The sequence below is a fragment of the Acipenser ruthenus genome, chromosome 2, assembly GCF_902713425.1.
Source record: "Acipenser ruthenus chromosome 2, fAciRut3.2 maternal haplotype, whole genome shotgun sequence".
Classification (NCBI taxonomy): domain Eukaryota; kingdom Metazoa; phylum Chordata; class Actinopteri; order Acipenseriformes; family Acipenseridae; genus Acipenser; species Acipenser ruthenus.
The window spans coordinates 5710113-5734581 of record NC_081190.1 but is presented as its reverse complement, the minus strand read 5'-3'; the positions used below and the strand labels follow the sequence as shown (position 1 = coordinate 5734581).

Genomic DNA, 24469 nt, shown 5'->3' with positions numbered 1-24469 from the left:
CAGCAGTGTGGAGTAGTGGTTAGGGCTCTGGACTCTTGACTGGAGGGTCGTGGGTTCAATCCCCGGTGGGGACACTGCTGCTGTACCCTTGAGCAAGGTACTTTACCTAGATTGCTCCAGTAAAAACCCAACTCTATAAATGGGTAATTGTGTGTAAAAAAAAAAAAAAAAAAAAAAATGTAATTGTATGTAAAAAAAAAAAGTGTTATCTTGTAACAATTGTAAGTCGCCCTGGATAAGGGCGTCTGCTAAGAAATAAATAATAAAATGGCGGAACATATCAATACATTTTTTTAAATACGTGCAGTGTGGTCCTGATCAGAAAACTGGGAACCAATCCATCAGCGAGTTTGAAAAATTTGCCACCTGGCCTCAATATATTTAGTATATGTTAAAAACAAGGATATCAGATGACCAGATATCACTATTGGTCCCTTAACTGGAAGTACCTCCATCTGCAGAGTGCCCCTGCCTGTTACTTTGAGAGCCTAGCTGCTATTAATAACAGCATTCAGAACTTATTTTCTACCAGCTGTTACTGTTTAGGTTCAAAACAGCATATTTTTGTATAGGGTGTTTTCATTAGGCATGTTGTTTATAGGTTGTTTTTCATTAGGCATGTTTTTTATAGGTTGTTTTTCATTAGGAATGTTTTTGTATAGGTTGTTTTTCATTAGGCATGTTTTTTATAGGTTGTTTTTCATTAGGCATGTTTTTTATAGGTTGTTTTTCATTAGGAATGTTTTTTTTTTTCAGGCTGTTTTCAACAGGTGTGTTTTGATAAGCAGACACTTTTGGAACCCAGCTTTGTAACTCGCCACACATTCTCAGATGGGAACTACTCTGTATCCTCATCACATCACAACCATGACTGCAGTCTGCCCAGGGGGACTCTTCCAGCTAGGCTCCAGGGGGACTACTTTAGCTGGTCTGTACAGTAGCTGCTATTGTTTAATAAGCTCATATCAGTATATGTTCAATGCCTCAATAAAGTATTGTAACTGTACCTGTTTGGTTTCTTACTAATTTAGCATTTCAGAAAATAATAATAATAATAATAATAATAATAATAATAATAATAATAATAATAATAATAATAATAATAATAATAATAATATATTGTTTTAAAATTGGAAACTGCACATGAATAAAAGTTTGGAAGAATATCTAAAATGTATTTGACCAAAATAGTATAGAAAACCATTACTGTCTAATACAGATATCCATGGAATACAAGCTGCACTGATAACAATTTTTAGGAGTGAAATCTTTTTACTTCATCATTAAGAAAGTACAGTAATCAGCTGTAGTAATTATCCACCATATCTTTGAGGCTTGGGTTCTTATTTCATAATTATGATATTAAAAAGAAAGATACAATTTGACTGTATATATTGTGTTTTAAAATGACTGTAGACAGAGGATATTGGGTGACGATGAGTGAAAATGTTTGGTGTAAGTTTAGGAACCTTTGCCTTTAAGTGGGCGTGGTTGAAACCCTGACAACGAAGCTAGTGACAGGTAATTGGCCAATCAGGTTCCCTTTCACAGCAATGCCCATTTGTCCGTGTTTTAATGTAAACAGCTTCTCTCGGGACTGTGTAGGAGTATCGTGCAGTTAATCTTCTCTTCATTTAAATTTCACTCCGTTGCTATTCATTCTTTTAACGCCTCTGTGAATATCCCTGCGTCCCGAGCCTTTTTGTTTTGTATGCTCTTGTCTTTTCACGGGTGTAGCAGCGGTTGGGATGTCTGCAGCTGAATGGTACGCACATAAATCCCTCGGAGACGGGGTGTTCTGGATACAGGAGAGGTTTTATGAGTCTGGAAACCGAGCCAACATCTGGCTCGTCCGCGGGTCGCACCAGGACGTGGTGATCGACACCGGGTTGGGTCTGAGGAGTCTACCGGAGTACCTGCAAGCAAAGGGGCTGCTTGGAGACGCGTCAGAGTCCGGCCGCAAGAACCCCCTGTTAGCGGTCGGCACCCATGTCCATTTTGACCACTCGGGCGGCTTGCATCAGTTTCGGCAAGTGGCGGTGCACGGGGCGGAGGCAGACGCTTTGGCAAACGGGGATAATTTCGAGACGGTGACTTGGCTCTATGACAGCGAGATTGTGAGGGCTCCGACCCCCGGATGGAGGGCCAGTCAGTACCGAGTACAAGCGGTAAAACCAACGCATATACTGCAGGAAGGTTAATATGTTCTACTCATTTTTGAGCGTCGTAATAATAATTTAAAAAATCTATATAAAAAAAAAAATGCACATATACATGTGGCTATGTATAATATAAAGTAACCAGGTTGGCATTCAACAGGTAACGTAGTGAAAACAGCTGATATACGATGTATTACCTTGCCTAGGCCACATCATGTGTTATCCCTTACATAGTAATTCTGGCCAATAGGCTGAACTATGGAGTTTACTACAAGCATGTGTTCTGATATGGAGGTCAAGGAGCAGTCTTTCTTAGCACTTACTCTTTAGTACTTACTGACTATGTATATCATAGTTGGTATCATCTAATTATATATCTTCTGTATTATAAAGCATATATATATATATATATATATATATATATATATATATATATTGTTTATATTCAGAAGTCAGTATTAATATAGAGTTCAGTGTCATTTTAAATTGGCTCTGCAGTATAATGGCAACACTTCTTTATCCATTGAAGGTGAGTATGGTATGCTTGTGGTTGAGTAGGCTGCCCCTTAAAGGACGTTTAAAAAAGCGTTTCCTTTGTATCTTCCTTATTTAGGTGATGTAATTAACCTTGGAGATAAACAGTTGACTGTAATGCACATGCCTGGCCACTCCAGAGGAAGCATCTGCCTTCATGACAAAGAGCACAAGATGCTTTTCAGTGGGGATGTTGCCTACGATGGGTCAATGATCGACTGGCTCCCTTACAGCAGGATCAGTGACTATGTCAACACCTGCGAACGCCTGCTTGAACTCGTTGATGGAGGGCTTGTGGAAAGGGTGTTGCCGGGCCATTTTAACACATTTGGGGCGGAAAGGCTGTTCAGAATAGCCTCCAATTACATTTCGAATGCTGGCGCTTGCCATAGGTTTTCCTCGTGTGCCTTGAAGTCGGTTGCAAATCTAGCTCTCCGTGCGTCAAATTCCAGAAGCGCATCTTGATGCCAAGGTTTAGCAAAAAGGGATGCTGGTTATGTTATGTTACATATTTCCACCCTGTCAACTTTTGAAACTATAGTAGGCTAAATATTGCTCAGAATTGTAAAGGCATAAGTTGCCTGCACCAAATTACAAAGCGTGCATAAAAAGATTACATACACATCGTGTGGGTTTTTTTTGTTTTGCTTTTTTAAAATCTATAATTAAAAAAAAAAAGGTTAGAGTCATGCATGGTGCCAGCAGGCATCATGAGAGCTTCCCCTCACTGCTCTGTGAGCACACTTCAATTCTCACCTAGACACCCTTTGACGTTAACCAGAGACTAACAGATTGTGTGGTGGCTTTGTGAACCTTAGCCAGACTTGAATCCAGGCCACCAGGGATGAAAATCATGAAAGGCTAGTGAATTAGCCTGCTGCCAAGACTTTATTCACACATTACCAGCATGGTTTTCAAATAACGCAAATAGGAGCTGGGTGCAAAATTATTATTATTATTATTATTATTATTATTATTATTATTATTATTATTATTATTATTATTATTATTTAATTCTTAGCAGATGCCCTTATCCAGAGCGACTTACAATTGTTACAAGATATCACATTATACATATATCACATTATTTTACATATAATTACCCATTTATACAGTTGGGTTTTTACTGGAGCAATCTAGGCAAAGTACCTTGCTCAAGGGTACAACAGCAGTGCCCCACCGGGGATTGAACCCACGACCCTCCGGTCAAGAGTCCAGAGCCCTAACCACTACTCCACACTGCTGCCAAAATTAATTATCTTGCAATCTTGATTCAGTATACTAAGTCACTGCAGGCGCATTTTCAAAATATACTCAGAAATCATTCAAGTTTTAATGAGTCTTTCACACCTTAATCAGTTTGCAATCCTATTTGCTTTGCACCATCTCAAAGTTTCACAAAGCAACATTTGAGAGGGAATCTGCAGTTGGAACCAAGTCAAAGTTTAGGGCCAGTCTTTAATTCCTGTGAGGCCCTTTCCAACATTGATCCTATTTCTCAAGTTTGGAATGCAGTGCTTGAATTTTACTTAAAAATCTGGTAAAGACAATTAATGAGACAAGGTTGAGGCTGACCTAACTTTTCCTATAAAGTAACCTATAAAACAGACACAATGGGGTGACTTTGAATGATATTTTTTTTTTGTTATAGTTTTGAAAAGGTGTAGTTTATTTAAGACAACAATTCTTTGAAAATACAGTAATAGGCTATGTTTTAGTTGAAATATCTCTCTCTCTTGCTATATATATATAAATATATATATATATATATATATATATATATATATATATATATATATATATATATATATATATAAGCCTTCATTGAATTATTAATAAAGAAGATACAGTCTATGAATCAAACCATTTTAACCTGTCTGAATCTAAAACATGCATATGATTGACTTTGGTTTGGTTTGCTAAATTATGACGCAAATGGTAAAGAAGCAATTCCCATAAGCAAATACTCTGTCTTCTTCATTAATACAGCAGTTTAATTACAACAAAGCAACCCCTTAAAAAAGAGAGGCTTCATCATGGTGAGATGATGAACACTTTTAGTAAACCAGACTACCAGTATATGTATTCTGTGTCATAAACCATTGAACATCCCTAGTATTTGAAGCAGTGACAGGAGAAGCTATATTTAGGAAGATATTAAGCCAAACTAAGGGATGATTAAGCAAACATTTGCATGCACTACTTAAATATGAAGAAAGTGACAACATGCATGTCAGTTTTATATGCATTTATGAATATATTTAATACTGTATATGAATATATATTTTTTATGTTGCAAGCTTATTTTTGTGTTTTTGAAGATTGTAACAAAATGAGAGGTTACAGACTATTATTCTCTTTGTTAATAAATTGTCATATGTTCTAATGTTACAGGGACAAATCTATTTTTAATGATTGCTGAAGTATTTCATTATTTTGCAGCTTGGTATAAGTAAGTGTTAATAGTTTGTGTTAACCTCTTAACTAAATAGAATGCTCATTAATAGAATGTATATGGAATTGGAGTATGGTTATTGTACATTGTATGGATATGCATGTTATAGCTTCTGTACGATTCTCAAGTGTCTTAACTACTGTATTAAGCATTGCTTTGTCAAATGTCTGTGGTAGGTGCAGTCCATCGATTCAATTGAGAAGGGACATTTCAATATGATGACAGAAACTGATGTCTATCTCTTTTAACCAAAAAAAAACCTGACAGTAGCAATTGTAAAACTTGTGAAAAGAACAGCAAGTGGCTTTTGATTTGCAGTCAAACATTTATGGAAAATGGAAGATTTTCTTAACAAAGCCCCTTAGATTGACTTTGAAGGTTTAATTGTGTATGATTTAACAGATCAAAGGCAGTACCTCTAAGCATACTTTGAAAACTACCCACATTAAACTGTAATGCTGACAGCTTATGCACATACAGTATTACCCGATAAACAGCACTTTGTTATAAAATAATTGCACTTTAAATAAAGGCTGGATTTGAAACTATCGTTCAAAATAACATTTACGTTTACAAGCCTAAAGTGAACAATGAGAAGGGATATTGTTCTGACTTTTATTATTGCTGTCTGATATGTTAACTTTATAATTTCTGACTTTGTTTGTAATGTTACGAACTGTAAAAGAAGACATGGTGTAGTTTTAGCAGCATGTCTGACATAGTTAAAACAGTGTTGCTTTGATTCACCTGTAATAAAAGCAGTGGACAAAAACATTGCCTGTTGTACTTACCGCCTTGAATATAACCACACACACACACACACAAAACAAAAGAAAGTGTGCTTGTTCAGTTAGTTAGTTTATTTTCATGTCAGCCTGGTAAATGTCTCATGAACTCACTAGATAAGCAGTGTTGTTATATTCTAATTGTATTTCATTTCAATTAAAAGCTTATTTAATTGTAATGTTTTTTTTTTTTTTTTTTTAATATATTTTATGATAGCGAAAGCACCGGTATCATCTGCCTCATAAATTTCCATTGGAACCAGCATATACAGCACTGTATTTAACAGTCTATAAACGGGCTATGCTTAAATACATGTGGCCAAGTTAAGTTGGCAATCAGTTTATCAATTTAAGCGGACCACATTTAGCACCCATTCAAACACACATTTGAACATGTTTGGCTGGATTGCCCAAGTGGAGAGGAAGTGCTCTGTCACAATATGATACATGTTTTGTGTTAATTGAAAATGTTGCTTGTTCCGTTTAATCCTGAATACACCAAGGAGGTGCTGCTTTTATGGTGGCAGTGGAAGTTGGAAAATTCAAGGGGGCTGACCCTGATTTTGTTTAGCAAGCACTTTAGTATGTTTACCCCCTGATAGCACCCTGGGTTTACACTTCAATCAGACTGCAGCTCCTCCAAAAGCTGAACTCTCACAAACTGTGCCTGAAAATGGATGGATAGAGGACGCCCAGGTTTTATTTAGCAGAATTTGAGCCTCTGTTCTGGACCTCATGCTATTGACTTACATAATCGATATACATTTTGCAAGACCCCTTGTATAACTGCACTTGCTATCTGATATATTGTGGCACATGGTATTCTGTCCTACAGCTATTCAATTTCAGTTATTTTATTATTTGTTTATTTAGCAGACACCTTTATCCAAGGCGACTTACAGAGACTAGGGTGTGTGAACTATGCATCAGCTGCAGAGTCACTTACAACTACGTCTCACCCGAAAGACGGAGCACAAGGAGGTTAAGTGACTTGCTCAGGGTCAGACAATGAGTCAGTGACTGAGGTGGGATTTGAACCGGGGACCTCCTGGTTACAAGCCCATTCCTTTAACCACTGGACCACGCAGCCTTTATTGTTTAACTAGTTTAACTAGGATGAGGACGAAGACAAACAGCAGTCCCAATCTCACTCGCACATAAATAGAGTGTCTGTTAATACATTACACTATAATACAACCTCAATTAAGACCTAAAACTACAATTACCATACAATAGAGTTTTAGCAGGCTCCTTGTTTAAAACTGGTCGATGCTGGCCATTGTGACCTATCAAGAAAGCAAACTGCTCCCAATAGAAGAGACTTGACATTGGTGGCCTGATTTTTCCATCATGTCTCTTGAGTTTATGAACCCGAAGAATGCACAATTTTCTTGAAACTGACAAAAGTAATTGGCATCCACCATTGTTTATTCCATATTTAATAGAAATCAGACTTTGCTTTTGATTTTTTATTCCACATAATATTGTAAATAATAAAACAAATGAAAATGGCATGGACAAAAATGATGGGACCGCTAACCTAATATTTTATTGCACAACCTTTAGAGGCAAACACTGCAATCAAACATTTTCTGTAGTTCTCAGTGAGACTTCTGCACCTGTTAACAGGTAGTGTGGCCCACTCTTCCTGAGCAAACTGCTCCAGCTGTCTCAGGTTTGATGGGTGCCTTCTCCAGACTGCAAGTTTCAGCTCTTTCCATAGATGTTCGATAGGATTCAGATCAGGACTCATAGAAGGCCTCTTCAGAATAGTCCAATGTTTTGTTCTTATCCATTCTTGAGTGCTTTTAGCTGTGTGTTTTGGGTCATTATCCTGTTGGAGGACCCATGACCTGCGACTGAGACAGAGCTTTCTGACACTGGGCAGTACGTTTCGCTCCAGAATGCCTTGATAGTCTTGAGATTTCATTGTGCCCTGCACAGATTCAAGGCACCCTGTGCCAGGCGCAGCAAAGCAGCCCCAAAACATAACCGAGCCTTCTCCATGTTTCACTGTAGGTATGGTGTTCTTTTCTTTGAAAGCTTCATTTTTTCGTCTGTGAACATAGAGCTGATGTGACTTGCCAAAAAGCTCCAGTTTTGACTCATCTGTCCAAAGGACATTCTCCCAGAAGGATTGTGGCTTGTCAATATGCATTTTAGCAAATTCCAGTCTGGCTTTTTTATGTTTTTCTTTCAAAAGTGGAGTCCTCCTGGGTCTTCTTCCATGGAGCCCACTTTCGCTCAAAAAGCAACGGATGGTGTGATCAGAAACTGACGTACCTTCACCTTGGAGTTCAGCTTGTATCTCTTTGGCAGTTATCCTTGGTTCTTTTTCTACCATTCGCACTATCCTTCTGTTCAATCTGGGGTCGATTTTCCTCTTGCGGCCGCGCCCAGGGAGGTTGGCTACAGTTCCATGGACCTTCTTAATAATATTTGCAACTGTTGTCACAGGAACATCAAGCTGCTTGGAGATGGTCTTGTAGCCTTTACCTTTACCATGCTTGTCTATTATTTTCTTTCTGATCTCCTCAGACAACTCCCTCCTTTGCTTTCTCTGGTCCATGTTCAGTGTGGTGCACACAATGATACCAAACAGCACAGTGACTACTTTTCTCCATTTAAATAGGCTGAATGACTGATTACAAGATTGGAGCCATGTGTGATACTAATTAAAGAAACTAATCTGTTTGAAATATCATTATAATCCAATTATTTATTATCTTTTCTAAGGGGTACCAACAAATGTGTCCAGGCCATTTTAGAATATCTTTGTAGAATAAGCAATAATTCATTTCTTTTCACAGCTTCTTTGCTTTATTCTATGACATACCAAAGGCATGCAAGTATACATGATAAAATAGCTTTTAATTTCATCACTTTTCAGGAGGAATTAAGCATTATTTCAATGAGCTGTAAGGGTACCAACAAATTTGAGCACGTCTGTATGAACAAGGATGACCTAAATACAGAGCATCCAGTTGGCTGCAAACACAATCAGAATCATAAACTGATTTTTCATTTACTTTGGATGTTACTGGGTTACCCATAGTTTTAGATTAGGATTTTTTTTTTCTAGAAAATTGTATTAACCAGATTTCAGCCATCCATCAGATGCAGACAGTCAGGGCTACATTCTATGGCTACAACACAGAAACCTGTCATAGCAAAATGCTGTAAGTAAATATGGTTTTAAGGATATTAGGAAGCACATGCAGAACTTCTTATTCTTACACTGCTTCATCCTACATTATGCAGAGATAATAAGATTATGCAAAATATAATGATAATGGGATTGGACAACTGCAATCTGCATGCACAAAAATATAATACATAAAGCATCAGATCATTATTAACAGAATGCAGTACATTGGATACATGCTGCCAGGTCACTTTATTAGGACATGTACCTTATATTGCATTGTGCCACTGTTCAGCCTGGTCACAGTCTTGATATGATGTGGCTCCACAAGGTGCTGAAATGTGTCTCAGCGGATGTTAATCTATTCAGATAACAATATTTCATACCATTCGCACAGGATCGTGATGACAAGTGTGTCATTCAAGTTCATCCCAAGCATGTTCAAGTGGATTGAGAACTGGGCATTGTGATGCCTGGAGTCTCTGTGGCGGCCGAGCCACGCTGTGTTCTTCTATAGCGTGTGTTTGTCTTTCTCACCGTGCCCTGGGCTGCTCTAGAGACGTCTTTAGATTTATCAAACAAACTTCACTCACAATATAGTAATTGCTAAAGCGCATGATTAATATTTGAAAGTGCATAATCTTCACAACTAAATACCTTGTGTAGCTATTCAATGGCAGATATTAAAATGTAACCATGATTTTAAGAGAGAATTTTAATGTTTCTTTAAAAGAATAAGTTCAACATAATATACAGTACAGGTTCTGATTTAAATTCCTCAAATAGAGCATTCAACATAGATTACTTATATAAACACCAATGTAACCTGTAACCTTTAAACAGTTCCAGATGGATGCCCCAGGGCTGTTATGATGCCACAGCTTTAGTTTTCCACATGAGGCACTAGTGGTTGTGGCAGCTCTGGTCTTAAGGGAAGGATCCCACTGGGGGAAATAATGCTGCCAGCATAGATTCCTGACCATGACTAGAGACTTGAAGCAAATATGTACTGTTGGTGCTGCCAGCATCACTTATAGTAAACACAAATATCACAAGAAGACAGTCATTATTATCATGCTAACCTAATATATATATATATATATATATATATATATATATATATATATATATATATATATAATATATATATGAGAAATATGTCACTTGTTTTGAGTACTAACTAAACTTTGAACAGTCCTTGAACTAACAAACTGGACAGCTAAGCTGTTTACCAGTCACAAAACATTTCTTTTTAACATTACAACCCAAACAAAAAGGTTTACACACTACCTTTTGTTTAAACCACACAGGTCTCTCCACACTGCCAGACTCCTTCCTTCCTTCCTTCCTTCCTTCCTTCCTTCCTTCCTTATTATTTTATTATTATTTATTTCTTAGCAGACACCCTTATCCAGGGCGACACACAGTCGTAAACAAAAATACATTTCAAGAATCACAGTACAAGTAATAATACAATTAGGAGCAAGATAAAAATACAATGACTTTGATTCTAGCAAGTACAAGTATAACAAAATACCATTCAATAACGGAGCAGATAACAGTGTCAGTGATAGTTACATCAGGATATAATTATATACAAACTACTACAGATGAAATAACACTTGTGACAGAATACAGTACTCTAAAGTACAGGATTAAATGCAGTAAAATAGGGGGCAGATAAGAGCAAGTAAAGCGCATTTAAGGAAGAGTGATAAGTGTCCAGAGGGAAAAAAAGAGGAGTTCTACACGTGCTGTCTGAAGAGTTGTGTCTTCAGGAGGCGCCGGTAGGTGGTCAGGGACTGGGCAGTCCTGCCATCTGTAGGAAGGTCATTCAACCACTGCGGGGCAAGGGTGGAGAAGAAGCGGGCTCTGGAGGCAGGGGGGCGTAGAGGAGGTAGAGCCAGTCTTCTTGTGCAGGAGGAGCGGAGAGGTCGAGTGGGGGTGTAGGGAGAGATGAGGGTCTGGAGGTAGCTGGGTGCAGCCTGGTCAAGGCATCTGTAGGCTAGTACAAGAGTCTTGAACTGGATGCGAGTGGTGATCGGGAGCCAGTGGAGTGAGCGGAGCATGGAGTTGTGCATCAGAAGCAACTCCTTCCTTCCTTCCTTCCTTCCTTCCTTCCTTCCTTCCTTCCTTCCTTCCTTCCTTCAAACTGCAGACTACAGTCTGCCCTGAAGAAACATTGTACCCAGTTTTTATATACCTTCCTGCTAATCACAGACAGGAGACACTAATTACATTATAAAACAATTAAAACAGGTAATCAAATCAAATTAAATAAACACAGCCACACACACATTTATCTGGCAGGGACAGAAATTAACCCTATCCCTGCCAACCACCAACACATTTTATTCCAGACAGGAAATCACCCTGCCATATATATATATATATATATATATATATATTGGTGCTTCAATTTTTTTTTGTTTTTTAATGTTCTAAGGATATACAACTATTTCCAATACACTGCTGTAGATAAACTGCTACATCATGGTACCTGTTCTGCAGGTCACATGGTCCGATTGCCACTGGACCACTGGAGAGAGTTTGAACTAAAACGCATGAAGTGACATAGCAGCAACTTTTCATCTCAGTGTTGCTTTTCAAATACCAGCATACTGTAAACTGAAGCATACAATACAAGCAAAGCACCAAAAGATCTTAAACAGAAGACAATACGGTAATAATATTGCTGACGCTGACGGTAAATCTAGGCTTTAAAACCTCGGTTGGCAAGCCTTCAAAGTTTAACATAAGACTTCAGACAGACAAATGATTGATGAAACATGATCCGTACATCCTAATTCTGTGAGGCTGCAGTGATGTCTTTCCTTATAAAACACTTTACATTATCAAGTAGACGCCGAGTGAGTGAAGCCAGTATATACTATCATGGGAATTAATCCTTGCCTAGCCACTTCCACTAGCGTATGTGACCCCGGGGGCAAATTATTTCCTTTCTCAGTGCCTCACTCTCAATCTGTATAAAGCTGTAAAACCAGGTTACAGCAATGCAAGCCAAACAAGATCTGACATCACAGCTGAGCTTTCTTGCATTCATAACAACAAAACAAACTAGCTAGACTAGGCAGCTCAATAGTGAACCTCATCTACATTTACTGCCACAGGTACTAAGGAACAGAGAATTCCCAACATGTAAGTTATAATGTGGAGGACATACATAGAATTTGACAGAACCCAAAACAATGCTAGGTAGTTATGACCAGATTGCTCCAGTTATTTAAAAAATAAAATAAAACCATACATTGTATTACTATTTTCCACTTTTTTTTTTGCTGTCACTGAATTATTACTATTATGTAAGCGAATAAAAAATGAACTTGAATTTGAATGTGGTTCTTCTAGCCCTATGTCTAATGGCCTCAGATTGTATAGCTATGCTCTTTGTTAAAATCTCATCAGAGGGGCCTCTCGAGTGGTGCATCCAGTAAAGGCTCTCTGCCCAGAGTGCAGGATACACCCTACAGCATGGAGATCGCTAGTTAAAATCCAGGCTATGCCACAGCTGACTGTGGAAGGAAGTTCCCAGGGGCGGCGCACAATTGAACAAGTGTTGCATGGGCAGGGAGGGTTAGGTCGGCTGGGGTATCATTGGCTCACCGCACACCAGCGACCCCTGTGGCTGGCCTGTGTGCAGTTCAGAACTGCGTGGTCCGCCGACGCTGTAGTTCTGTAATTGTTTCACAGCAGGCTTGCATTGTGAAAAAAAGTGGATGGCTGACGGCACACTTTCCGGAGGACGCAAGTGCTCATCTTCGTCTCTCCTGCAGCGGTGAGCCAGGTTGAATAATTGGGCATTCCAAATTGGGAGAAAATTGGGGGTAAAATAAATAAATAAAAAATCTCATTAGAATAAAAACCAAACTAAAGCTTACCCAAAGCACAGAACCTTTTTGCGTATGACCTCCCCCCAGGTAAGAATGTTGATTAATTATTACATCTTTCTACACAGTAACATATTTTTGAGGCAGTCCGACACACTACATGTTATTTATTTGTGTGATGTGCACACTGTGGGTAAGTTTTGACTCAAAATTGTTATTTGTAATATAATAATAATAATAATAATAATAATAATAATAATAATAATAATAATAATAATAATAATACAAAACCTACAAATTAAATTAAGGAGCCTCTAAGTAGTTTTAATATTTATTTAGAAGGAAAAAAATATTCGACCAATTTTTAAACCAATTTCGACTAAAACGCTTTGTGAATGTTCTCTAATGTGTCAAAAGGTAGCATATTTTTCCACAGAATTACTGTGTCGACTATTAAAATATTTCACAGATTCCGCAGTATCATATCTGTGTGTTCCCTTGTGCCCACACAACAGAACATCACCAGCCGTCACCGTCATCGACCGCAATGGCTGCTGGGTAAAACCGTTACCAGTCTGCTTAACCTTTCAGTGGACAAACTTAGTGACAGCAAACTTGTCCAATCATAGCTAGCAGTTCAGCTGAATCCGCCCACAAAAGTGTAGCTGTAACCAATCAAACACCATCCCGGGGAGGAGCTTGTTTGTTTTGTGTCTGTTTGGGAAGCTTGTTGGAGATATTAAACCGGCAAAGTAGTTTCAGTTTACAGTTGGTGTTTTCGTTTATTTCGGTTTATCGTACAGCAGCAACTACAACAATGAGTTTATCATTAAGGTTGGTGTAGTGTTTTTAGAAAATGTACAAGTATATGTATGTACCAGTACGCTAGATAGATACATTATTGATGTGTCGTCTTTTGTAACTATTGTGTTCTGTGCATGGTTACACATCTGGCGGGTTTAATTACAGAATGTTATATCAACTTAAACACGCTTCTTATGCAGGGTAATGTGTAACCCTCAATTTGATTGTAAAACGAAATGTAATCTGCAACTGATATAATCGCACTAGGTTACATGCACAACAAAAGCCTTTAACAACACTAAAGAAAGCGTGCATCCGATGACATGTTGTTAATAAGATCGTGCTTGTCTGGTTATAGTACTGTCATCGGTAGATGTGTTTTTTATTTATTTTTTTACTGGCAGTGGCAGCTGATTTTGCTCCTGTCAGTAGCAGCACAAAACATTTTTGTAATGTAACTGACCATCTCAAAACTTAAAGCCAATATTACAAATATTTATTTGTCTTCAACACCGATATGTAGGCACCGCTGTTGATCCCACCATTTACTAAAGAAATAGTGATAGGACGTTTTTGATCCAGTATAGTGTCTTATAAATAACCAGCATAAATTAGTTGTATCCAAAAGCCTTGCCATTGAGTGCTAGTAATTAATGTATACTTATTGATTTATAATGGATACACAGTCAAGTATAATCTGGTAAACAGTCCAAATGACTGATTACTCAAGTCATACAATTTACGTGAAACATTTGGTAGTTTCAAAACTATTACATAATATTGTATCTATGCTGTTTGCTTTTAAAATGTAGCTTGATAGTTATTGTATATATATTGTAGAAATAAAGTTGTAAGTGCAGGTACTGGTTCTTTTACATTCAAATTTCCGACACCCCGACAACTTCATCCAAAAAGGGTTACATAAAAAGCTTGATGTTTCAAGTCTATTGTGATTTGTAACCATTTGATACTTTTTTTCAGGACTGAGCTTGCAGTGGATAAAACCAAGAGAAAAAAGAGAAAGGAGCTAACAGAAGAACAGAAGCAAGAAATAAAAGAGGCCTTTGAATTGTTTGATACTGATAAAGATAAAGAAATAGACTATCATGAACTAAAGGTAGGTTTTACAACACTGGAGCGTTAAGACAAACACAAAAGCACAAATCCATGGTCGTTTTTACTTGGCCATCTACCTCCTTGGAACCCTGAGATCCTAGGAAAGTTATCTACTATTTTGAGCTAATCCCTAAGTCTTGGAAACTCAAAAAATGATATAATTGCTGTTATAAGGCAGGCTTTCCATAGCCTTGATCGATTAAGAACTGTGGAGCAGATAACACTATATATATATATATATATATATATATATATATATATATATATATATATATACAAAACATTGGTGACCTGTTGGGCAGAGTTATGTACACCAAATGTATGAACTGAGTGGTCAACCGAACACCCCACTTTTAGCTGGAAGTATGCAATCACTCAACCCTGCCTACAATGCAACCAGAATCCAGTTTTTAAAAGTGTGAGGTTAACCCACTGACATGGTAAGAACTGGGACAGTACTGGGAAATTGTCAGCGCTATTAAAACAAGCCAAAAAAACCAAATCCAGCAGCAGAGCAGTAAAAACGATGGATTGTACAGAAAGCTGCTGATGATCATTTTGATAAAGCACCGCATAAGCGGCATGCTGGTCATGGAGAAGGCATGAGGAACGTTTTAGTCTTAAACAAAGCAATGTTTTTCCAAGCCAGAGGGGTCTGAATGACTGAGCAAGCTCCAAGAATGCATTTTGTTTACAATAAAATAAAAACAAGGTCTACATTAACCCAGGTTTCCCTGGACGTTTTTGCTAGAGTAACAATTTGACTAGTAAGTTAAGTAGTGTTTTCCCATAACAATATAGGTGTTGCATTACTGTGATGTGATATATTATTCGCCAAATTAAGGCTGTAAATAGCAGGTGTACACATTTATTAAAACCATTGAAAACTCAATTTCAGAGTTACAGACATGTCAGCATTACGAACAACCATCATTCCCAAGCTGTTCATAACTCCGAGATACTACTCTGCAGAATTGTTTAAAGCATTTCTCTGAAATCACCCTTTGTAATTCCAGCTGACTTCTATGTACAGCAAACTGACAACAAATTCACAGTAGCCAGTTCAGACAGACAAACAATTTGAATGAGTTATACGCAGGCTGTTATTTTGGTGAGTTTGACCATTGCTTTAATCTGACAGGTTGCAATGAGAGCTTTAGGCTTTGATGTAAAGAAAGCTGATGTGTTGAAGATCCTAAAAGATTACGATCGTGAAGGAAGTGGCAAAATTGCATTTGATGATTTCAATGAAGTGGGTGAGTATTATCACTGAAATAAAATGTTCACATCATGCATTATTATGTACGCAGGGTTCATAATGGTGGGGGAACTAAACAGGCACAGTTACAGATTTTTAAACTAAAATGTTTATCCAAAACACCCCAAATAAAATACCGACTGACTATTAATTCATCTACAGTATAAGCATTATGGTTTGTGAGTGCATATTGGTGTGATTTGCAGTGTTATGCAAATACCCTTCTCCATTGGTATTTTGATTGAAACTTTGATACAAAATTATGTTTTAATATTTCAAATAAAATTCATGACTTTGTGTACCTGTCTGGAAGTGTTTTTTAGATGGATCTTCACAATAAGGGAATGTGTGGAGTTTTATGGGTGTTTTATATTTTTAGTTCAAAAGTGCATACTGAAAGGTGAAGGTTTAAACTCGCTGTTTCAGTGACTGACTGGATGTTGGATCGAGACCCACAAGAAGAGATGATCAAGGCATTTAAGCTGTTCGATGATGACGACTCTGGAAAAATAAGTCTAAGAAACCTTAGGCGGGTTGCTAGAGAACTAGGCGAAAATATGACAGATGAGGAACTCCGTGCTATGATTGATGAATTTGATAACGATGGAGATGGAGAAAGTAAGTCAACAACAGTAATCAGTCTGAAACATGGCAGTTGAGCCCTTTTAATACCACTTCACAACATGTGAAAATAAGCAGAATTGACTTTATCACAGGTTCAACAACAACCTGGCAAAAAAAACTGTTGAAATATCAAATGTGTTTGCTTTGCTGTGGAACCTGAAATATAGTATTACATTACAAAAAATACCAATAGTGTTTGTTAAAGAAAATATTTTTAGTGCACACTACTATACTGTACATGAACAACACATTGTAATATTTAAAAACATCAAAGCTGTAAACAGCACTCCAATGCTGAATATACTGAGAGAATATGCAGCTTGGATTATATGTCAAACAGGTCCAAAAATTATTTTTAAACTGTTCACAAGAGGGAGCCAGAGCATCACTTTGTTTAATTGAACAGCCTTAATTAACAGCTGGAAACCCTATTTTTGCTATTAAAGGTGTATTTGAATAAAGTAAGATGCAGTGGTATAAATCACTTTTACAATAACTGTCTATTAATTGTATATACCCTATTCCTTCAAATGTAAGATGCACTTTAACCTTTTTTTGCTTCTCAAAAATAGCCTGCGTAGTTGTACAGTAGTAATGTGTGTATTAAAATCTCCAACAAAAGACGTGACTACCTGAGTACACAAGCAGCAACGTGACTGACTCCCAAGAAAAGATGAACCAGAACATGTACTGCCTATTCTCAAATCATCCATGACATGCAGGCAGCCATTTTCAAAGAAGAGTCATTAGCTTCCTGAGGAATTGTGATTAGGATGGCTTTAGGGGTGACGTCAGGCCAGGAAATGAATGCAACAACACAGGCAATTTCGCTGCAAAGCTGCAGGTCTTTATAGTGGTGACCAAGGGATTAACTAGCTATTAATTATCTTATTATCCCTCGGTCACATTTTGCACAGGTTTATTAATTCTGCGTGACCATCAGCAGTAGCTGACAGTCACGCATTCTCACAAGGTATTTTTAAAACAAAACAAATAATGGCAGGCAGCCCCTCTCTCATCTTGCCAAACAATAAATCAAAACAATGGCTTTTCACCATCATATAAAATACATAAATCATAATAAAAAGTGCACAAATATACATGGGGGCGGGGCTCCTCGTCACAGGAACTCATAGAGAACTTTTACAATTTCAGCATTTCTAACAAACAGTACTAGCTTGGACAGATCAGAAATGCTGATCAGACCCCTGTATTTTTCGACATGCCAAGCAATACTACAGTTCACAAATTGGGCGAAAAACAGTTTGAGTAATCACTACTGGAAATGAGAAGCAGCGCATGTCCAGTAAAGGCACTCCGCATGGAGTGCAGGATGCTCCCTATAGCCTGGAGAACGCAGTTTCGAATCCAGGTTCTGTCACTGCCGACTGTGACCGGGGTTCCTAAGGGGCGGTGCACAACTGGCCAAGCGCCGCCCGGGTAGGGAGGGCTTAGGTCAGCAGGGGAATCCACGGTTCACTGCGCACCAACGACCCCTGTGGCCGATAGGGCGCCTGCGGTTTTGCAGTGGAGCCATCAGATCTGTGTTGTCCTCCGGCACTATAGGTCTGGTGGCCTCGCTGTAGATCCGCAGTGCGAAAAATGATGGATTGGCAGGAGTACATTTCGGAGGACGTGTGTTGCAGCCTCCGTTTCCCGAGTCGCCAGGGGGTTGCAGCGGTGAACCGGGATTCAACAATTGGGCATTCCAAACTGGGGAGAAAAGTGGGTTAAAAAAAACAACAGGCGACAACTAAACAAAAAAAAAAAAAAGAGGCTGCACATAACTAATGCTTCGTGTGATGGCCACAATTATATTTATAAGCAAAATTGCATCCCCTTTATCTTGATCATTTCTCTAAATGCAGGTTTGTCAACATAGTAAATAACAGCAACACAAAAAAAATGAAATAACAAAGTTTTCCTTTTTTTTTTCAGTAAACCAAGAGGAGTTCTTTTCCATCATGACTGGAGACACTTAAAGGAATTGCACTGAAATAAATCTTGTGTTTAACTGGAGGTGTTTATCTGATCCTGCTGTTGCTTTTTTATATACACTACCCACATGGATTGAAAGATTAATACTGACCAGGCTTTGTGTAATGTGAATCCAACATAAAGGGATCAAATATACAACTTCTCTGGCAGTGTTTTGTAAACATGTTTAAAAGCGTGCACTGGTTTTTAAACTCAAACCGTTGTCTTTTTTTTTCAAGACAAAGCCAGAAATTAAGGAAACGATTATTTTATAGAAGTTCAAATTGCAGAGATACTGATTTCATAAATGAAAATATTTCATAAATCAAACTGTAAAATTTGAAATAATCTTGACTGTGTAAGGTATGCTTATACACCATTTCCACAAATTCTTTGCATATAGGTAATTATTGGCCTAATATGGATATATGGACTATGAGTACATTGTTGCATTGTACTTTTATTTAAGTATATTAAAGTAGTGTGCTTTTGGGGTTTGAAATATTTTTTTTACAGTCCATTTACAAGAATTTCATATTTTTTCTAGCTGATTATTTATGTATAGTACAAAAGTGTTACACAATAAAATTGTAGTATTACCTTTGCATTCAATTCATATGCCTTTATTTCATTTCTTAGCAATTGTCAAAATGTGGTCATTGAAATCAGCAACGGCATGTTAGTAAATAGGATTATTACGATAGGGAGTTAAGACAGGTAGAATATTTGAGTAACTAGTTTTCTGCTGTATTTTGCTAACTACTTCAAAAATCAAGCTTGAAACCTTATTTTAAACTTCTTATCTCCAGCTGAAGATATAATGCAGATGTTTCTTAGTTTTCTACAACCCCTGTATTTTGGAACAGGAGACTGTAATCAAGGTGAATAAATTGTGAGACTAAAAGAAAAGCAGGTACTTCAGGTGGCCTACATAAAAAGAACGGATGTTCAGTGGTTGCTAAAGGAACATTTGTTGCAGGTGCACTGAATTTCAGTGGTAGATTTCAATACAAATCTTGATCTAAAAATAAACTAGTCGAACTGTCAAGTTTTCTAATTCATAATTGTATAGTCAGTGTAAGAGTTGTAGGATGTCAGTATAGATTGTACATAAGGAATGTGTCATTGCTGTTGAAGGTACAGCAGGATACATCAGATTAGTATGTATAATGTGCAACTTCTGTTTTATATCCTAAAGCTGGATTTATTTTAGGCTGACTCAAAACTATTTTGTTTCAACCACCCTAATCAACAGCACTGAATCCTTTCAGAAAACTCATAACCACACAGAATGCCAGTAGGAGGTTTGCCTATTAACATGTAGAATGCATTATTCTGCCTCAAATGTCTTGATATTTATTCTAGTACAATGATTTAAACCCCCTAATAATTACAATGAGACAGAAAACAAATCTCTATTGGTCTCTAATAAAGTTCTTAAAACAAACAAACAAACACAGATTTGTGATTAAAAGACATTTACCAAGTTGGAAGAGGAATGAGAGACTTGTATTTACATTAGGTTCACAGAGGACAGGATGGAGGGTAGCGAAATTACTTTGAGATCAATCTCCTAGTTGATAAATGATAGAAAATATTTAATCTGTTTCATCTGGTAAAGCCCAGTCAATGTGGGTAGTGCAGCCCTTCGTATGAGGGCATTAGTGTTGTACTATTGAATTCTTAGAGGAACATGAGAAACATTAGAACATGCCAACATACAATTAATTACCTACTTGATCCACTAGAGGTAGATGTTACTCATCCATTCTGTATTACTTATATATATATATATATGTAATCATTTTTTACCATATAAATGGGGGTTCATCACAGTGATTGTGAATAAGACACTATGCTGTGTATCCCACTGGAACAGAACATTTAAACACAGCTTTATTTGTCACCAGAAAACAGATTTTAATCAAATACCATTAACAGTGCAAGCCTAAATATCAAATGAAATGTTGAGTGAATCAATGGAGTCTGTATTTTTGGAATCACTGTTCTGTAGCAGAGTAATGGGACTCTATCCTAGGCTATCGCTGCTCTGTAGAGTACTATCTTTGATTTAAACCAGTACAGGTTACCTTGAGGTGCTGACACATGATGCAGTGTTATCTCTGCATGGATAACAAGGTATTTTAATCTACCAGATACACTGAAACCTTCCTCGTAAAATATACTGAATGAAATAAATAATTTCCACTGAACTGCCTTTGTTATTTCCCCTCCAATTCATTACATATTCTGTTGTTACACTGTAAAGCACTCATTTCTGAAATGAAACCTCTCTTGTTACAGCCTTGCAGGTGTAATGTTTAAACATGAATCCAACAGCTGATCCACTCCATTGTGAGAGGCAGACAAAATTACAGGTACATTTATAAGTGAAAAACCTAATTACAAATGAAGAACCATTTAGAAATAAACCAGCTTTGTCTGTATTTGAGAACAGAAACACAACGTATTTTGAAACACGGTCGTGTGCAAACCCTGCACCCCTTTTCAGTGTCCTTAACCCTTTTCTATTGCCATTGTGTACATTGCCTCTGATTTGTATGCAATTGAATCTTTGTCGTGTCAAAATAATTACAGATTAGAAAGTAGCATTGTCTTTATATAATAAAGGGTTTGATCAGCTGCTAAGGGCTGCAGTTACATTTTCAGCATGTCAACCAAAACTATAACTCAACAGTAATTCAAAGTAATCTACAGTACCTGTACACTGAATGTTGTTTAATTACTACACTTCCCTAATGTATGCCCAGGAATGTCCTTATGCAATGTATATACAGTACTTTCAACTTGATGTGAAAGGTCTGACTACCAAGTAAGTTCACACATTTATATCTGCATTCATAAATTACAGAAATGTACTAGAGACTAGAAAAGGGAGAGTAAAGCAAAGCAGTGAGGCTAGAGTGCGCTAGTGGGATGTACAGGTTGACAGTAAACGATGCTGTGCTGTCCTTCATTTCAGGTTTAATACAGTAGGTATGGGGGTTCATTGATGACCTGTAACGTGAAATATTTACTATGGAAGTTGTTTCATTTTTAATAGGCTATATTTATAGAAATGAACTTGTCTATTGCAGCATGTCATTGGTATTGTACCATCTGTATGCTGGTGACGCTGCTTTTAGTGCAGCTAAGCTTTATTTAAGCTGAAATAAAGTAAATATTGCTCCACGTCCGCTTTAATTACTGCACAATCATTTAATTTCCAGCTTGAAAGGTAATTGAAATGGCTGTTTGTCTTCTCAATAAAGTTTAAGCCATGTTAGCCACTAATCCCTTATAAATGTTTCCCACAGTAAAGCATAGCAAAGTGTAATAAAGAATCATGAAAGCATGGTAAAGCATTGTAAAGCACAGCGAGGTATGGTAAAGCATATCAAAAACCTGGTAAACCATGGTAAATACATAATATAACCATGGGAAAACTGCAAAATCACTGTGCAAAACATTACTGTGATAAATGTTTAGAAGGGATAGTCTGGACTCTGGAACAGTCAGCTATTTAGTGTTATAATTGCTAGTGAATTAAAAGTGGCTGAATAATGAGGTGGCTAGGTCTCCTGAATAATTGTGACTGTCAAAAGAGGACCATTGAACACTTCTCTCCCTCAAAGTCCTCTCTCCTGCTTGTGAATTCACTCTCTTAAACAGCTCTTTTCTTGTCCAAACAGCTGTTTTCTCAGTTGTGATTTGTGGGAAATAAACTCCTCATAATTCCAGAGAGGCCGTGTGCAAGCAGTAAATGATGTCAATACACATCTTTAATGTTTCAAAAAAAAAGCAGAGTGGCATGGAGTCGCCTGCAGAGCACAGCCCCCTGAATGATGCACACAGGGGTACTTGGGGAGAACAAGTTTGGGTTTTGATCAAAGTATGACCAGTGACCATGTGGAGGTAACGTTGAATAATTCAAACAAATTCAGTGTAACAATACAAATGATAGACTTGTGGCAGCTTGTCATACAGAACCTATACAAGAAAAGTAATAGGACTTGACACCATAAGACAGTGTTGGCAGCTAACCTTTCAGGCACATCAGGAGAGACCCAGACTGGCTGGAAGGTTTTTAGCTGAGATTTGTCGCTCACCTGCTTGGTACACAACTCTGCAGACTCCCTGCTTCAATCTAATTCTGTGTTTCACCTGCAAAACCAATACAAAGTGGGGCTAACCCAGTAAATGCTTCTCTTCTGTTGGAACACCTTTGTTATTATTCCCCATAAGGGATGAGATTCCAGAGACAGGGCTATAGTGCATGCAGCCTGTATGTCAAATTTACACTGCTGAGAGCTCAGGAACATACTGGAAATCATTTTAAAATATTTAACTTTAGCGCGACACTAACACCTCATGTGTTATTCTTAAATACCACTTATCCAATTCTCATTGCCATTTCTTATTCTATACTATTCTGCACATGCTGTGGATGTATGTCACGGCCATCGGCTTTCTCGTGATACTGATTTCAAATTTACAGCAGTGGAGGGGGATGTGTGTTACTGAGATGTATTATATATTAAATGAATTATATATTTATGAATTAGCTTCTTTGTACTATGGTCTGTAATTCTAAAAACTGTGGTGCATTTTTATTTATTAATAAATTATAAGTTTGTGGGAAGAGAAAAACACCTGTTTATTTTACAAAGGTGGAACCAAACAAATAATACTGTAAGAACTTTCAATTAGTTTGTTTCTCATTTTGTAACATCCAGCACATACACTAAATAAAGAAATAAAGAAATAAAAATAAGATGTTTTTTCAGCGCCTTTTTTGTTTTGTTTTGTTTTTACAGTTATAACTGTGCTGAGACTGTATTCCCCCGCAGGCCACAACACAACCTTAGTCTTCAGAGTGTGTGTCAGTAAGTAGGTTATTAAGAAAATGTATTTATCCATTATCAAGGCATTCTGTTATACCAATTGAAGCCTGAACCGTGCTATTAAGTCCTATTCATTAGGGGCAGAGAGAATGATATTTCTTTATGTCTGTAATCATTTCTTGTACAGTAACCAGTAGCTTTTTTTCTTTTTTTTTGGCATCGGACATTTTTCACAAACCCAATATCCTTTCACATCACAGAAATTTGACTACAGTCAGGCGTTTACAGGTCACACCAACAATGAAGCAGAAGCTTAAAAAGGCCTTTCTTCTGCGTAAATATATGTGAAAGGATCTGAAGAAATTAGCCATTGTGTCGTTTTGCATTAGGAAGCGAGAAGTGGCTTGAAGTAATGCTCAGGCATTTCCCAAGTCCCATTCCCACGGGATACGTTTTCTTTTTTAAAGGCATCACAGCCTTGGGAATAAAGTAGGGCATTCGATGTATTTCCACATGGATAACGGTACTTTGTGACATCTCTGCAAACGTTACACTATCTGTGAATTGACAGCACATATCTGCCTGGTGGAGGAGGAAGCTGACAAGTGCAGGAGGAACGAGGTGAGGTTAAAGGGTAAAATATCAGTCAGATCTAGATTATACCGAGGCCAACAAAACACAAGCAATCTCACCTCGGTTCAGCATGCTTGTGCTTCACATGGTTTCTGTTACAACTGCCCTTTCTCTTAACAGTCCCACATTTCTAGTTCTTTGATTTTTGTTAATGATTTGTGACAACTTTCTTAATTAAGTGCTTAAAGAGAAGTCAGATGCAGAGCTCTGGAGACTTGAATGTTCAGCCACTATCACACATGATCTTCCAAAACCAACTGCCCCATTAACCCTGCCTGGAGGAACCA

General features: G+C 37.5%; 2 protein-coding genes across 3 annotated transcripts; both read left to right on the top strand.

The window, feature by feature from the left end:
* The first annotated feature begins 1477 nt into the window (after positions 1–1477).
* On the top strand, positions 1478–6112 carry LOC117974060 (acyl-coenzyme A thioesterase MBLAC2-like). Of its 2 annotated transcripts, XR_004664220.2 has the most exons (3): positions 1478–2196; positions 2773–5526; positions 5558–6112. XR_004664220.2 is itself a non-coding variant. In XM_034005922.3 (2 exons), exons 1-2 carry the CDS (start codon positions 1749–1751, stop codon positions 3156–3158), a joined length of 834 nt encoding a protein of 277 aa, XP_033861813.1. In that variant the 5' UTR covers positions 1478–1748; the 3' UTR covers positions 3159–6112. The 2 variants fall into 2 exon arrangements, 1 of the variants encoding a protein (XP_033861813.1); XM_034005922.3 differs by having other exon boundaries at positions 2773–6112.
* Positions 6113–13611: 7499 nt separating this feature from the next.
* On the top strand, positions 13612–19317 carry LOC117403610 (centrin-3). Its single transcript, XM_034005841.3, has 5 exons — positions 13612–13760; positions 14712–14847; positions 15988–16102; positions 16531–16722; positions 18667–19317. The coding sequence occupies exons 1-5, from the start codon at positions 13744–13746 to the stop codon at positions 18708–18710; spliced, it is 504 nt and encodes a 167-aa protein (XP_033861732.1). The 5' UTR covers positions 13612–13743; the 3' UTR covers positions 18711–19317.
* The last annotated feature ends 5152 nt before the right edge of the window (positions 19318–24469 follow it).

Excerpts from the sequence above, each read along its gene's own strand:
- LOC117403610 (XM_034005841.3), top strand. Across the intron at positions 16,103-16,530 it reads TGATGATTTCAATGAAGTGG|TGACTGACTGGATGTTGGAT; the intron begins GTGAGTATTATC and ends TCGCTGTTTCAG. Across the intron at positions 16,723-18,666 it reads TAACGATGGAGATGGAGAAA|TAAACCAAGAGGAGTTCTTT; the intron begins GTAAGTCAACAA and ends TTTTTTTTTCAG.
- LOC117974060 (XM_034005922.3), top strand. The coding sequence starts at position 1,749 with ATGTCTGCAGCTGAATGGTACGCACATAAATCCCTCGGAGACGGGGTG. Across the intron at positions 2,197-2,772 it reads AACGCATATACTGCAGGAAG|GTGATGTAATTAACCTTGGA; the intron begins GTTAATATGTTC and ends TTCCTTATTTAG.